This window comes from Eutrigla gurnardus, assembly GCF_963514095.1.
Source record: "Eutrigla gurnardus genome assembly, chromosome: 9".
Taxonomy (NCBI): Eukaryota; Metazoa; Chordata; class Actinopteri; order Perciformes; family Triglidae; genus Eutrigla; species Eutrigla gurnardus.
The window spans coordinates 12,744,921-12,760,411 of NC_139923.1; the positions used below are offsets into that span (position 1 = coordinate 12,744,921).

The 15,491-nt window shown below is 40.5% G+C and overlaps 3 protein-coding genes across 3 annotated transcripts; 1 reads left to right on the forward strand and 2 right to left on the reverse strand.

The window, feature by feature from the left end:
* Positions 1-1,159: 1,159 nt before the first annotated feature.
* LOC311018837 (uncharacterized protein) lies at positions 1,160-2,631 on the forward strand. Its single transcript, XM_084017906.1, has 4 exons — positions 1,160-1,425; positions 1,532-1,577; positions 1,671-1,800; positions 2,274-2,631. The coding sequence occupies exons 1-4, from the start codon at positions 1,363-1,365 to the stop codon at positions 2,407-2,409; spliced, it is 375 nt and encodes a 124-aa protein (XP_083874032.1). The 5' UTR covers positions 1,160-1,362; the 3' UTR covers positions 2,410-2,631.
* A 711-nt stretch (positions 2,632-3,342) lies between these two features.
* On the reverse strand, positions 3,343-7,079 carry ldhbb (lactate dehydrogenase Bb). Its single transcript, XM_084018305.1, has 8 exons — positions 6,898-7,079; positions 6,404-6,540; positions 5,735-5,852; positions 5,429-5,602; positions 5,154-5,327; positions 4,943-5,060; positions 4,343-4,466; positions 3,343-3,723 (listed from the first exon to the last, which is right to left on the reverse strand). The coding sequence occupies exons 1-8, from the start codon at positions 6,950-6,952 to the stop codon at positions 3,556-3,558; spliced, it is 1,068 nt and encodes a 355-aa protein (XP_083874431.1). The 5' UTR covers positions 6,953-7,079; the 3' UTR covers positions 3,343-3,555.
* A 2,427-nt stretch (positions 7,080-9,506) lies between these two features.
* On the reverse strand, positions 9,507-13,813 carry tmpob (thymopoietin b). Its single transcript, XM_084017174.1, has 6 exons — positions 13,184-13,813; positions 12,953-13,070; positions 12,367-12,522; positions 12,032-12,135; positions 11,845-11,945; positions 9,507-11,432 (listed from the first exon to the last, which is right to left on the reverse strand). The coding sequence occupies exons 1-6, from the start codon at positions 13,415-13,417 to the stop codon at positions 11,051-11,053; spliced, it is 1,095 nt and encodes a 364-aa protein (XP_083873300.1). The 5' UTR covers positions 13,418-13,813; the 3' UTR covers positions 9,507-11,050.
* Positions 13,814-15,491: the final 1,678 nt, after the last annotated feature.

Here is a 15,491-nt window from a genome sequence, read left to right on the forward strand (position 1 = left end):
ACTCGGGGCAAAGAAACCTGAACTGTTCTGACGATGTTTTACTGTAACTTTTGTAAGTGCATACTTGGAATAAAGTGTGTCTTTTATACGTTTGTGTTATCATTTTTTTCAGCACAGCGATCACAGATTTTATTCAAATATAGGTTCATATTTGCTGTAATTTAATTAACATACCAGGGTCACAGCAGTAATCATAATTAATGATATGATGATTACAAGCATGAACAAATATAGCGTGCTACATTCACACAGATGGCTAAAACATGGTTAAGTAATGCATTTAAATATAAACTAAAGTGTGGAATTCACAGGTGTAAACAATACTGTTAATGATGGCTTCCTGTCATTAAGTGTCCCAGGAAAACATACTGGTTAGCTTGTCATAAAGAGCTAGCCTAGCCGAGCTCTCTCCAACAAACAGCAATGATCACGTGACAAACACAACCTACTACAAACAACGCGGTGACAAAGTGCAGGGTTTGAGCTGTTGTTCGGTGACTCTCCTCCTCCTCAGGCCTCGTGCAGGTGTCCGCACGCCCACGTCCTTCTATTAACGCGCTGTCATCACGTCAGCTCTCATTCATAAAATCTCACCAGTGACATCATCAAGCGGTGACCCCATCAAGAAACCCCGGCGCTCATTAGAGTCTCCAAAAAGTGTAAATCCCTTTCTTCTGCCAGTAATTAATGAGCAGTGACAGTTTCAGACACACCTGTCACTCAAGTCAACGGAAGTGTTACGTGAGACGTAATTAAGGTAGCCCGCAAAGTAGCCTCATCAGTGACGCCGTATAATGAGGTGATTTGCATTTTCGCTTTTATAATAACAGTGACAGAGGAAGCACAAATCATACATTTAGCCCGCAGGAGAGAACAACACAATTAACGGTAAGACATTATTATTATAATTATTATAATAGCCATTATTATTATTAGAATAATAGCCATTATTATTATTGTTATTATTATTATTATTATTATTAATCAGTAGTAGTACATACTTACATACTTTTTCTTAAAATATCTGAGAAGTCAGAAATAAAAGAACATTTAGTTTGTTATGATTCAAATATACATTAACTTTAAGTGCCTCTATTTACTCTTTCTCAGCATTTAATACATTGCTGGACAGCACTGTACTGATGCAAGCAGAAATAAGAGTTTATTCATAACTTCTGTGTACTAACAGCTAATGAATGACAATATATTGAAATTCATTTGAAGATGAATATGTCTCCATAGGTTACTGTGGTGGGGATGGAGGGTTATTCCTGTTCTTCTTCTGTCATAATTTAATTGAATTTAAATGAATGTTTTTTTATTTTATTTTAATCAAACTAAATGTAATTGCAGAGTTCAACAATGTCTCTAATAGTCATGTTGGTTGTGGTGACGTTGGCTACTCAGTGTTGGAGTGCACCACAGGTGGGTGATTATTTAGTAATTATTTGGTCTCTTTCATGTTTAAGATCAAATTCAACAAACCCAGAAATCCGATTATGAGATAAATTATTATTGCATCATGTTTCAGCGGAGGAACTGGACACCTCAGGCCATCTTGTACCTAAAAGGAACACGTAAGAATGAACAGAGGAAATATAATAGAAATGCCTGGTTTTAAGCTGTCTTGTCAAATTCACAGAAAAGTGTTTAATGTTGATGTTTTACAGAAGGACACCACTCAGTGTTGCAGCGCATCAGCAGAGAGGAAGGGGACACTTTACATTTAGGTGTGATAGCCTGCAGATATGCAACAATGGAAAATTTTTTATGTATGCAATGGTGTGGTATTATTTTTTGGCTCTTAAAAGCTACTATTTTGCTGCAGACCATAACCCCTTTATCATTAACTATTTATTAAGAATTGAAGACTTGCCTATTGTTTATTGTTTACTATTTATTGTTTGCACTGAAGACTAAGTCAAATTCCTTATATGTGAAAACTTATTTGGCACTAAACCTTTTCTGATTCTCATTCTAAGAAAGAGTTTTCAATGCAGTGACAACATGTTTCAGTAAAATATTTACGTGTATAAATGATTGGTTCTTACAGTTTGTTAAACAACCTTTTGACATTTATAGCTGCAGACTTGACTTAATGAGAGGTTTCACACCTTAGCTAAATGTGTTCTTGTTCTAATGTTTCTGATCTATAAACTATTTGTAAATTTAGTATAATAAGTGATGTGTTAGAAAGTGGCACCTAAAAAATCTGTTTGATACTTGGAGTTTATCTCACAGAATATAATTTATTTTTTAATGTCAGAATGTTATTTTTTTTTTTTAAATGTCTCTGCAGTGACTAACAACCAGAGCAGTGATGGACGTGGATTCTCTTTGTCTTCCCTTCTTCTGGAGCTTCTGCAGCGAGCTTCAGAAAAAGGTAAAAACCCTGAAGGTTATCGCTAACAGCAACTTTAAGACTTACATCCAAATCTTTAAAAATCTATTTTCTTCCTCAGGTGGAGGAAATCCAGATAATTACCCAGAGGAACAAGAACTGAATCCAAACTATTTGTGAAGACAATAATTTTTTTCTTTTCTCGTGTTATTGTTCCATTCTTATATTATTATGTTTACTTGTAATCAAACATGCTAAATAAATAAAATTCCATTGTGTGTTGAACATGGACTGATGGACTGAAGTCTGTGTCAGCTCGCGGCAACAATTAAGTCATTCACACCACGGTGATTAACACTGTGCTGAACATCACTCAGTCATTCATCATCACACTGAGAGAGGTGGCATATTGGAATTGGCAGTCTGAACCAGCCGTGACTAAGTCAAGCAAAGGTCACTGGCAGAAAAGACTTTTAATCCTGTTTTACAGACTGAAATACATCTAAATAAAAGTTGATTTGCACAAACGTACGGCTACTTAATAAAAGCGATTTCGTGTTAGAGGTCACACGTGAATTAAACCAGCTGAACATTTGCATTTTATGATTCAAAATATCTTGCACAATAAAGATTTTTTTGATACCAGCCCATTTTTTAAAGGGCTTGATTTGATTTGTTTACGATAAATGTTCCCAGACATGTCAGATGTGATACATGTGGAAGGAAATATCAAATGATGTATGGACAAATATTTAGCAATTTGTTATCCTTACTCTGTATAAGAAGGACATTATAGTTCGGTCACCTTGTGAGCAAGACGAGTGATATTAATTCTCCAAATGTCCCTCAAATGCAGATTCTTAGAATAAACTCATTAAAAGGCTCATATAATTAAAAAAGACCTGAACGCAAGCTTTTATCAGGAGTTCATCCCCTTAAAAAACATGAACTGACAGAATTTCCTAGTTGTAATAATACATTTAAAAATGAGCAGGAGCTTTTCATAGGAGTTTCATGTTTTATTTCACCGTTTTTCCACTCAGTCGATGCCACAAACACCTACAGCTTAATCTGACGGGATTAAATTCCCATATGAATGTGAATCTAAAGAGTGCAGTGTGTTGAAGGTGTCAGTGAGTGGCGCTGTGTGAGGTTTAGTGACTGCAGTGCAGTAATATGTCAGGAGGGTATAGCTAGCGCCCTCTGTTGATCAGTTAGACGTCCTGCAGGTCTTTCTGGATGTCCCACAGCGTGCTGGCGCTGGCCTGCAGTTGGGCCACCTCGTCATCCGTCAGGGTCATGTTGACCACACTGGCCACTCCTCCGCTGTTCAGCACGCAGGGCAGGCTCAGGTACACCTCGTCACTGATCCCGTACATGCCCTGTACACAACAGCAAAGTCACTGTCTCTAGAAGTGCATGAATCTCACAGACAAGTGTCAAGAAGAATGAATATTAACTGCAAAAATGTGAATTCTAGTGCTGACATTCGAAAAGGCTGAATCAAAAAATTGTAAGATATAAAAACAATGGGAAGATGAATTCAAAGGCTTCACACTTAAAGTCATTTTTACTTGGTTACACCAGGTTTAAACGTGACACACAGTGAACCAAATGCATTATATTGATGTCTGTGTCATTGCTGCTGCCTTTCTTTTGCACTGGAAAAGAAATCCCACTCACTGAGAACCCAATGTGGTTTCAGAAAATTGAGCTTGAATCCATGTTTAAAGTACGTGTCACTTCCAAAAAATTTATTTCAATCAGCTTCAAGTTTCAGAAGTTGCCTCACAAATTAAACTTCATGAAAAAAAAAAAGAATTAATGCAAATTATCGATCTAATCTTTGCTGATATTTTTTTGCAATAAAACAAAAATCAATCAAAAAAGGAATATTTATGCTTAAAAAGTATCTGCAGCTGATCAAGTTGATGCTATATAGCAACTTAAAGTTGCAGTTTACTTCAGGCTTCAATCTGTGCGTGTGTGAGCAGCCTTTACCTTCACCATGGTGGAAACAGGATGAATCCTGTTCATGTTCCTGATCAGGCTTTCCGTCAGGTCAGCTACGCTCAAGCCGATGGCCCAGTTAGTGTAACCCTTCAGTTTGATCACCTCGTATGCACTGAGAGTTACAGGACACAGCTTTAGGGCCGAGGGACAGTTTTAAGACTGCCAGTTCACTGTAATGGTGCAGATGATACAACACTTTCTTTCTCCTCTGATGAAAAAGATGGTGACAGAGAGAGACGCTGCTAAATAATGCATGGTGACTTTATGTCTTTTCCTCGAATATAAGATGACTTCACTTTTTCACTGGCCTATATTCAAACCGAGGACACACTGGTTTATACAGGTGACAGTTGAGAGCAATCTGGATAAGATTAATACGTCATATCATATTGTCTTTGTTTTGATATGTGCTGATTCTTATAATACTACAATTATCACATATCACTATGGTCCTTGGTCCTAGAATGATACTATAAAACATTGCACAATATAACATTTTACTTAAACAAACATGCTGAAAACAATTATTTAAGGTCTAATGCTGCAAACTGATTTTGATTTGAAGGATTTCCAGGAACTCCGGCCCACCTGTCCACCACCATCTTGTGTGTCTCCATCCAGTTCTCATCATCACAATCAGTGCCGATGTCCGGGTTTAGAGTCTGCAGGTTGACTCCAGCCACATTGGTCCCACTCCATACAGGCACTAAAAACAAGCGTTGAAACCTTAGTCCACGTGCTTCACACAGTCTAGTCTGCACATGATAACATTCAGGGCTGACAAAAGAGAAATCCTCACCACTAGTGTCTCCATGTTCTCCCAGGATCCAGCCGTTGAAGCTGCTGGGGTGGATTCCCAGCTTGTCGGCCATCAGGAAGCGGAAGCGTGCCGAGTCCAAGTTGGTGCCGCTGCCGATGACGCGGTGCTTGGGAAGGCCACTTAGTTTCCAGGTTACGTAAGTCAGAACGTCAACTGTTGAAGAGTGTTGTCAGCATTATTAGAGGGTGCATACTGTCTGTTTGTGTCAGAGAGAGAGAAAAAAACAGATTGAAGAAATGTGTGTTGGACAGTACCTGGGTTGGAAACCACAACGATGGTGCAGTCGGGGCTGTATCTGACGATCTGTGGGACGATGTGTTTAAAGATGTTGACGTTTCTCTGGACAAGGTTCAGCCGGCTCTCTCCTTCTTGCTGACGGACTCCAGCTGTCACCACCACAATGCGGGAGTTTGCTGTCACAGAATAGTCTAAGAGAGAAGGAATAGAGTTTTCACTCTCAGATTCCCATCTTAACCCAGGTATTAGCTATTTTTTAATGCCCATAAGGACAAAAAAAAGTTCAGTTACAATGCCCTACAATGTCTGAGGTATAAACTTGCCTTTGCTGGCAACTATTTTGGGGGTTTTGAGGAAGAGACTGCCGTGCTGCAGGTCCATCATCTCTCCTTTCAGCTTGTCCTCCATCACGTCCACCAGAGCCAGTTCATCAGCCAGCTCCTGCACACATCAGGGACGTTCAGTACATCACCCACTTCCCCTCAAACCCATTCACCAATCTACCTGCAAAATAACCTCAATAGACAGGTTCCTTTTTATTGTGGACTAAATGCATACGTGACCCACTGTTGGAGTATGACCTCCGCCTGGCACATCTATTGGTCATTTTATACCACAGTTATCTGCAACTTTGTTATCATAAATTATGACTGAAATAATATCATTTTACTGCAGGATTGCCTTGATGATATATAGACCGGATGGCCTAGAAATGAAAGCTTTCTCAAACTAAATTAAGATAAAAAAAGATACATGTATAAGTAGCCATAAATCCACTTAAAACCTCATCATAATAATTTCAGCTGCTTTAGTAGAAAACCATTGTCATTATCATTCCACCTTAACAAGGGCAGTGAAGGGAGAACAGACCAGGCGCCAAGAGATCAGCAATAATCCAGCCACTCTCTGAGAATCCTGGGTATTACCCTGTCCTGTGACACCAGCTGGCATGAAGGTAATCTGAGCAGAGGCAAAACTAGTGGGACCCTTACCCTGAGCAGAATGCTGATAGCACAGGCCATGCCAACCTGGCCCACGCCCACCACTGTCACTTTATTCCTGGGGGGCTCAGGAGGACCACTGAACAGCGGGGTGATCAGCTTCTGTAGAATTGAGGCCATGTTCAGTGCTGAGGAGAGTAACATTAAAGAAGAGAATTTTTGAATTTGTGAGAAAACATGTGGACTCCAGATAAGTGATGCACAGAGACAACTGAGGGAAACAGTCCTGCATCCAGAATGCAGGCTGCATGCTCCATCAATATTGCATTCAGGACGTCACGTTTTATATTTAGTCTGAGTGTAGTGGGATTACAAATGAAGCCTGACGTTTATCTCAGTAGCAGCAATGGAAGAATGCCATCTAGATAAGTTATTCCAAAGAAGAGGAAACACATTGAGTCAGCTTTTTCCTCACACATTATCTTTCTGTAGAGTTCACCTTGAAAGGACAAGCGGCCAGACACAAAAACAGCAGCAATACTTGCATTGTTTGGCGAAGCTCCGAGCTGCGATGTATAAATACCAACATGTGATCAGCATGGCAAAGTGATGGATACATAAGGTGTGTTCCCACAGAGCTGCGTACCCCTCGCATCCACCACACCTCCCTCAGTCACTGTGCAATCCAGACAGACGGCGCAGGTAACCACTCAGCTGCAGTGGTAGCACATGTGACTCAGGACCGGCTCCTCTCCCCTCCCTCCTCCCCAAATGGAGAAAGGAGCGACATAATCCGATGCCAAACTTGACTGACTGACCGCAGACAGTTAAAGGAGTTACTGTAATCCTTAAATGCTGCCGCCATCTGCTGCACCTGAACTACCGCTGAACATTAACCCTGCATCTAATAGGATGTCTCTAAAGAACAATGCCAAATTACTTCTGTCACATACAGTGTAAGAAGCATCTTATAGATTATGTTAAATTCTCACTCACATAAGTGCAGTATGATGCATTGTGCTGCATTACAGCTATGATATTGCCACTGTTAAATAATAAAAGGCAGACATCTAAATTATGTATGATCGAGCTGCCACTGAATTTTTAGCACATTGCATATCTGGGAATCAATTTTACTCTCCAACTGTTAAATTCAATTAAATAAACCATGTTATTGTCAACCAAGACGTGCAAAAAAAAAAAAAAGAAGAAAAAAAAAATACCCATCACTCTCACAATTTGCCATCTCTGAAGGAGGGTGAAAGCACCATTGAACTGCATTGGTAAACTGTTCATTCATTAGCCTTGAGGGAAACTGGATTACCAAGAGAAAGTGTTGTACACTCACAAGCACGTAAACACGAGTGGATAACGAGGTGTCGTTGCCTGCAAGGTCACAGTGGGGACACTAGGGTTCACAACTTTTAATTATGCATAAATAATAACACAGTTTGTACCTGAATGATTGAGGAAGTATCATCAGAAAATTTGCCTTTTTATGCCAAAAATTGTAGACAAGTCTAGTCTGTATGTGACTGAGAAGGGTAAGTCCACCGTGAACTTGAACACAGACAGTACACAGTACAGATGGCAGGCAACACATTCAACACTTGAACAGTCAATTTTACAAAGAAACAACCTACTCAACCTACCCTCGAAGAAATGTTTCCCAAATTACTCCATATTTCTTGTTCTTGATTAAAAAAAAAGTGACTTGGCCCTTTAATGGTTCAGGTCGTGGTTGCTTCAGTATAGAGATGAAGTCAAACTGGAAGCTATCATAGCTAGTGGTGCAAAAACTGTATGTAGACCTACTTATATGTGGTGGAGAAACACATTACTAAGATACAGTTCATTTGAAATTCTACAAAGACTGAAAAGCACCAGACCTCTGAACTCTGCACACGGGACAAAGTGAACATGAAGAAGACACATGTTGTCACTTTATAAAGAAAAGGTTGGACTGCAGCACCTTCCCAGAAACTCATATACAACGTAAACCAAAATCCAACCAAATCCAGTCTAAATCTGTGTGCCTCCTGCAGATATCTAAAATGTCCACATAACAAAGGAAATCGTGGCTGTTCACCTGTTGTCTTGAGCGTCCAGTTACTGTGAGTCTCAGTCCTTTCTCCAACACTTGTAATGTGTTCCCGCTCCCCTTCCTGTTGTCCTACTGGATTTAAATGATTAAGCCTCTCCATCCCCTATAGAGTCTTGGTTTGGCACTCCAAGGGTCACCTCACTCAGCTGGTACACATTCACCTACAACAACATATATATCCTGTTGAATATTAAAGAAACAAAAATCTTGTTTAAAAAAAAATGTCCCACATACCACTTCACAATTATGATTAGCATTCTTATTATGACACCGTTTGTAATCACCCACAAAACATCAGCTTTATTTTTCATACTCATACTTTGGCCGAGCTGACCGCTTCACATTAAGATGACTCCAGCATTTTTGGAGCCAGGGAGCCACTGGGGGCCCCTGAGCTGATGATAAGCTGGAATCCTTAGTAAAGCACTGACAGCACTGAGCCAGCAGGGGGAGAATCACTGTTAGAGCACAGCCACTGCAGGAAAACCTGTAGACAAGATGGCTATCAGCCTTGTGTTAAATTGGCTATTAGCATTTGTTGACAATCATGTTGTCCACCTCAGAATATAAGAATCTTTCTTAATAACCTATAGACTAAAAGCCTGACAAATGTTTTCCTACCTTAATGCATGTTAGCAAAATTCACCTTCAGTTCACAACAAAGTGTAGCCACTTTTTGGGGGGAACATTTTGTAAATGCTGTGGCCTTAATCATGGTATTATATATACCTGTACACCTGCCATTGTTTCCCACTGAATTTCTTCAATTATCTGATTTAAAACTTGACATAGTGACGCATTCTGAACATCACATCCACTTTTTCTGCATTACCTCTTGATATTGTGACACATCAATAGAAGCCATCATACTCTCTTGTGATCACATCCACATTCAAATGAATGAAAAACGGAATTTTTAAAAAATGTCTAAAAGGCATGGACTGGTTGTAAAAAATGTTAATGTATAAATGCTGCGGAAATCTGTCTAAAAACCTGGGAAAATACAGGTCTTGCCCAGACAGCGCTACAGAAGACAAAGAAAAGGATATCTGGTAATAACCACGTTTATTTTATGATACACTGCCTACATCATCATAAATAAACAGATTCAAAATCCTTACCCACATAACCCCTGTCGTTTCTGTCCATTGTGGGAGAGCTGCCTGGTGATGAATCACTTATGTTAAGTCATCAAGGTTCAAATTAAGATACAGTATCACTTTCATGTATAACATATTGCTTGCAAATGTTACCGTAAAATGTTCTATAAAAAGTTGAACACATCATTTTAGAAAAATATCAAAATAGAAACAAAGATACCCCAGAAATTTTTGCCACCCCTGACATCACCTCCGGTGAACGCGTTCTGTCCACAGCAGGCAAACAACCCCTTTCAGAGTACAGTCTCGTTCTTGTGGTAATTTGTTCCAACAGAAGTAATGAAAGGCTTCTGAAGAGAATAGATTGGTAATTTTCTCCATGTGTCTTCTTTGCAGATCTGCCATGTCTGGACACAGGCAGTCAGTGAGGTGGGCTATGTGGGTGCACCGCGACAGCCAATCCTGCATATAGGACTGAAGGATCAGAAATCTAATAAAAACTGAAAAAAAAAAAAAAGCACAACAGAGCACTAAAACCCAAAGCATGTAAACTCAAATGGGCACACTGGCAGGGCTGGAAAATCTATGATCGAACACTGCAATCTTAGTTTGTAAGAACTGTCAAATAAGTGGTAGATAATCAACACAAAAAATGTTTACTTTATCAAGTTTGTAAATTGTTAAGAATATTGGAAAGAGATCCCATAATGTTTCTTCCTAAATCCATTAACAGTAAAAATCATAACAATACAGGAAAATCTAGTCATAGATCCCCATATACAATGATAAAAAGATAAAAGCAGCAATCAGCCACTGAAAAAACTTTTTATACCTCAACCTGAACATGGGTGGACTTTCCTCATGCAGTGATGCGACCTGATTACACCGTGTGTCTCCTCCCAGCACAGACCACATTAAAAAGTTTGAGCTGAATCGACCTGAGCACCATAGAAATAATGAATCACTCTAACTCTAGCTACAGAGCAAATTCCGAAAATTAATACAGAAACACATGTAAAATCCTGGTATAAGTAGTAGCACTGCTTTGTGCTTGAAAATGGGAGGGCACTACGTGCTAAGAGTGTCCAGGCACTTCACCGTCAGAAAAACACCTGGCACAGATAGAAACTACAGTATGACCTTCAAAAACTACAACCATGCATGGATAAATTGGCCTCGCCATTCTGCACCTGTTTCTACATATGAGGGTTAAATACACACAAAGACACAAACAATTCAGATTACAATCAACATTAAAATGAGTCTCTTCTGACTGCCACAAAACAGTGCTATCCAGAAGCTACCGTTTCCTCTTGTGCTGGGAGGAAAGAGTCCAGAGAGGAGAAAGTTTATTGTTTCAATTAGATCTGCAACCTTTGTCCAACCATGTGGCTAAAGAGACGAGGTGGGTCAAGTTTGCTGCTTGAGTTGTATGTGTGCTGTGGCAGGCGGCAGGGAGGTGGCGTGGGCATGGTGCGAGACTGCTGAGGGCCTTTACTTGCTTGTGCCCCCCGTAGCACCGCTGCTGATGCCCAGGTAGGTGGCTGCATTGCTCACGACGCCCTCAAGGGGGGCGATGATGTTGTCCAGGAGGCCTTTGAGGGTGTTGATGGTCTGGGCATCCAGGTTCTGGTAGGCATAGAAGAGAGAACCAACCACCACAACGAGGAGCAGGAGCTTGAGCAAAATGGACAGGAAGCCTCGTCGCGCTGGCGCTTTGCTCGAAGAGACGGTGCTGCCCGCTCTGGAGCAAGTCTCGGTGTAAGAGCGGGTCTCAGTGTGGACGCTATGCTGCAAACGGGACTCATCCAGCCAGTATTCACTTGGTTTTAATGGTCGACCAGCTGCCCCTCGGATCGGACGCCTGCAGGTTGCACTGATGAGGGAAACAAAATCAAACATTTAGGCCAGACACAAAAACATCTCTTTACCCACGATCCACTTACTAGATGTTCTCAAGCTGTCAACTGCATGTCATGGAAAACAGCATCAGTGTTAATATTTTCAGTTATCATGGATACAGCTGTCACACCCGAGTCAAAGACTAACCCTGAAGGACCTTCATCCACAGTCCATGTCTCAGTTTAACGATGGTGTTTGGCATTAGATGTGACAGCTACTATTGCTGAGTAAGAATGCAAACAGTTGACTTTGGGAAAAAGCTAATAAGTGAACTATGATTTAAGAAAAAAAATCACAAAAAAAAAAAGAAAAAAGAAAAATCAAACTAGTGTTTCCGAGGTCAAGGATATTCTTTACATTCAACTTTTCATTCATGTACTTATTACCTAATGCCTGTTGGTGTGTTTATTTCATTGGCAAGGATATCTTCAACAACACTCTCACTGGCCTTCTTAGGGGTTTCTTCAGTAATAATTTCCTCCACCACCTGTCAGTGTAATATAAAAACAACGTTAATACAAACACAAAATGTACTACAATCACAAAGATTGTAAATGGCAAAATGTGCCTTGCCTTGGTTTGTCGTCGGCTGCTGGTTCTGGCGGTGACCGGAGTTTTCCCTCTGCTTCTCACAGCCTTTTCAACCACAGGAACTGGCTCAGTGGCAGCAATCTCCTCTGAAAAACACATGTAATGTTAAGGCAACAGTGCAACAAATAGCTATCAGTACAGTAATCCCAATCCCAACATTTAATCGGGGACCTGCTGCAAGAAGCAGGTTTATCAACGTGTCTGGATAACTTTGCTTTATAAAAGAAAACATACCGACACATTGAGGTCATGTTATTTAGCTTGATTAGTAATGCAAACTTTCAAAAGCCTGCGGGTAACGTGTGGTCGGAGCTCACCGTCTTCCTTGTCGCTGTACTGGTCAGAATAAGTGTTGCCATTCTGGTTGCTGTCTGCCTTCGGGAGGGCTGTGACGTCCGTCGGAGCTTCAGGTTCAGCTGGAGGCTGCTCCAAAAGCTTCTGCAGCTTCTTCTCATACAACTTACGGGTGGTAGCTGAGGGGCAGAAAAAAGATATACAATACTTGACATTTACCTCACGAAGAATTCATAGATTTCTGTTCAATTTAGTCATTATTTGAACATAATTACATGGGCCAATATTTGCTAATTCCTGTTCGATTTTTTGTCTAAGAGCTGGTCAAAATTGTGTAACTTTATTTCTTTTTTTCTTTTTTAAGGATTCTTAAAAAAAAAAAAAAAACTGTAAAAAAACGGCCAATATATTCTTCTTGAATTACAATACTGGTGTCTGCCTCAAACATTAGCTTCAGACTATAGTTGAAAACTTAATTGTGATCTTTGAATAACTTATCAGTGCATCTTTGAATAGCAATAATAACAATATCATATCTATAATGAATCTAATCCTCATGTTGAAGAAGTTGATTTAAGAAAATTGTGCGACAGGCCTCCAGGAACTCACCAACAATTGGTCCGGACTCCACACCGTGTTTCTCCAGCTGTTGTTTTAAATCTTCATCAGTGAGATCTGTCACCTCCACCTCCTCCGTGCGAGGCTTGTCGGTCTTTTTGGTAGCTTTCTGCAGAAAGATTCAAATTACATCTCATTCAAGTGTCCAATCAACACATACAGACGACAGCATCGCGCCGGTTATACTCCAATAAAAAAAAAAACAATTAAACCAAGCCGTACCCTTCCAGATCGACTTTTGTTGGACACCACGGGAGCGGGCAACTCTTCGTCGCTGGAGAAGGTGTCCACAGGCGGGCTCTTCTTGTCGTTCAGTACGGTTAAGTTCTTCAGGTACAGCTGCACGTACACTTCTTTCTTATGCTCTCCACTGGGAAGCGGCACGTTGTTGGCTGTAAGCTCATTCTTCAGCTTATCTTTCGTAAGAACCGACGGGTCTTCGAGGAATTCTGCCATGCTTATCTGAATTTTAGATAACGTGAGATGTATTTTATTTTTATAAAATTTTTTTTTGCCGCTAACGGAAATTAGCGCGTTCACTCAGGAGCTACCAACAACAACACCGGGAACGTGACCGAATAGCGCTGTTGTCAAACACTACTGGCGCCTAACCGCAGCTAGCAGCACAGGAGTAGTTTACAGAAATAAACGTCTCGTTTCGCTTCTTAGCCCGGTGGATAAAATACTCACAGGCAGCTTTGATTTTTCGCAAACGGATACGCACTTGTACCACACACGGAACCAATGCAAACAATGAAAACGAAGTAGCTGCAACGTGATTGAATTAGCTTAGCTTCAAACCGGTCCACTTGCTTCTGTCTGTCCGCGGTCGCAACGGGGCAAGACAACAAGCAGTCCCGCTATTGGATGGAAGGCCTCAATAAGCTGCGCTCTGATTGGCTGGCTAAAAGTGGAAGGCTCGCGGGCCGCTGTTACAAAGAAACAGCAGGCCGTGTATTTCGAATAACGGATTCACAATGATCCCGCCGACGATATGTCCACTATTGTGTGAATTAACTGGCGTTATTGACCTTATTGCGCTAAATAGTTAGAGAAATGCAAGTTTAATTCATTACTTTGAGTCGCATCGCGTGCCGAGAGGACGATGATAATGGCGACTTAATATCAGTGTTACTCGCGTCACGCAGCTGCAGTCTGCAGCGTGTTTGTCGCGCGAATTAACCATTGAGTTAATAACAATAACTGCAATGTCACCAACGGTTTTCAGTTTCATGGTTTTGAGTGAATGTTAGATATAGAAGATGCAGTCTGCCTCTGTAACAGTAGAGGGCAGCATGAGCCACTTCATTCAAAAGAAACGTGTTAAGGCTTTTTTTAGTTACAAAATAAAATGCATAAAACCAAAAGAAAGCATAAGAAAACAGATGCACTCTTAAATGTCAAGAGTGAAAATACATTATACAACGGGAACATCAGGAAAGCACAATGTGACTTAATAGGACTCATCGCTATCTTTCAGCTCTCCACAACACAAACTGCCTACAGCGTCTCCAATGTGAAGATCTGCTGCTTTGGTCCGTTTTATACTATAGCAAATTGAATTTTCGGATAAAAGAAGATGTCATATTGGACATTTTTGTAGTGGCCTCAAAATCAGAAAATCACATTATAGCTGAACAAATGAGATGAGGCCAGAAGGAACCAGACAGATCTCTCAGTATCTTTTGAAATCGTATAGACTAAATGCTTAATTAAAACAAATAATTGACGTTTGAATCAATAATGAAAATAAAATAAAAGCAAGTTGCAGCCCTACACACTTGCTCACAGACATGGTAGTGTTTGACCACCTCCCGCCTGTCTCGGGTCTCTGGGCATGACTCTAACCCTGTGGTGAGACCTCCCCCTTCCTGCCATGGGGACAGTGGTTTGAGGTGGCACTGTGTGGCTCCCCACCTGTCCTTCAGACCTGCCTCTCTGGGGCTTTCTGGGATGCTGCTGCAGAAACCGAGCAATTGATCCCCACCTCAGCTCCAAACCACACTAAAATACGGCACTTCAAGTATAGTTCACCTTTTCCATAGTGCATTTGCCAATGGAGTGTAAGCATAAAAAATGTTGAGCCCTTGAGAAACACCTCTTAAGCTTTCTTTGTATGTAATTTATACAGAAAATAAGGCACGGGCCAAGAATCATAGAGGGTGCCTCTTTAAGCATAACAGTCATGGCCTCTGAAAAATGATCAAAGCCTGCTCTTTAATCGTCAACATTCACATTTTCAGAATTAGTTAGCATTTAAAATCGAACTGCTCCATCTGGTGTCAAACAGTCAGTATAATTGACAACATTCCTTGACAGATGATTGCGAAATAAATCTGGAGACCAAATGAAACAACTGCCAAAAACAAAAAGGCAATTTATGTGAAAATAAAGGCCTGAGTGCAGTCACTTAAAGAAAGTTGGATTGAATTAATAAATGTTATATAGTGTTTGGAAAAGACGGCACATCTCAAACTAAAACATCCATGCTCCAAGTGGATTTCTGATCATTTAGAAAAATGTTGAACAC

Excerpts from the sequence above, each read along its gene's own strand:
- tmpob (XM_084017174.1), bottom strand. The coding sequence starts at position 13,417 with ATGGCAGAATTCCTCGAAGACCCGTCGGTTCTTACGAAAGATAAGCTG. Across the intron at positions 12,523-12,952 it reads GGAGTCCGGACCAATTGTTG|CTACCACCCGTAAGTTGTAT; the intron begins GTGAGTTCCTGG and ends TCTGCCCCTCAG. Across the intron at positions 11,946-12,031 it reads GCAGCCGACGACAAACCAAG|GTGGTGGAGGAAATTATTAC; the intron begins GCAAGGCACATT and ends TTACACTGACAG.
- ldhbb (XM_084018305.1), bottom strand. The coding sequence starts at position 6,952 with ATGCTGATCACATGTTGGTATTTATACATCGCAGCTCGGAGCTTCGCC. Across the intron at positions 5,603-5,734 it reads CAAAATAGTTGCCAGCAAAG|ACTATTCTGTGACAGCAAAC; the intron begins GCAAGTTTATAC and ends CTTCTCTCTTAG. Across the intron at positions 3,724-4,342 it reads CTGTTTCCACCATGGTGAAG|GGCATGTACGGGATCAGTGA; the intron begins GTAAAGGCTGCT and ends TGTTGTGTACAG.
- LOC311018837 (XM_084017906.1), top strand. The coding sequence starts at position 1,363 with ATGTCTCTAATAGTCATGTTGGTTGTGGTGACGTTGGCTACTCAGTGT. Across the intron at positions 1,426-1,531 it reads AGTGTTGGAGTGCACCACAG|CGGAGGAACTGGACACCTCA; the intron begins GTGGGTGATTAT and ends ATCATGTTTCAG. Across the intron at positions 1,578-1,670 it reads CTTGTACCTAAAAGGAACAC|AAGGACACCACTCAGTGTTG; the intron begins GTAAGAATGAAC and ends GATGTTTTACAG.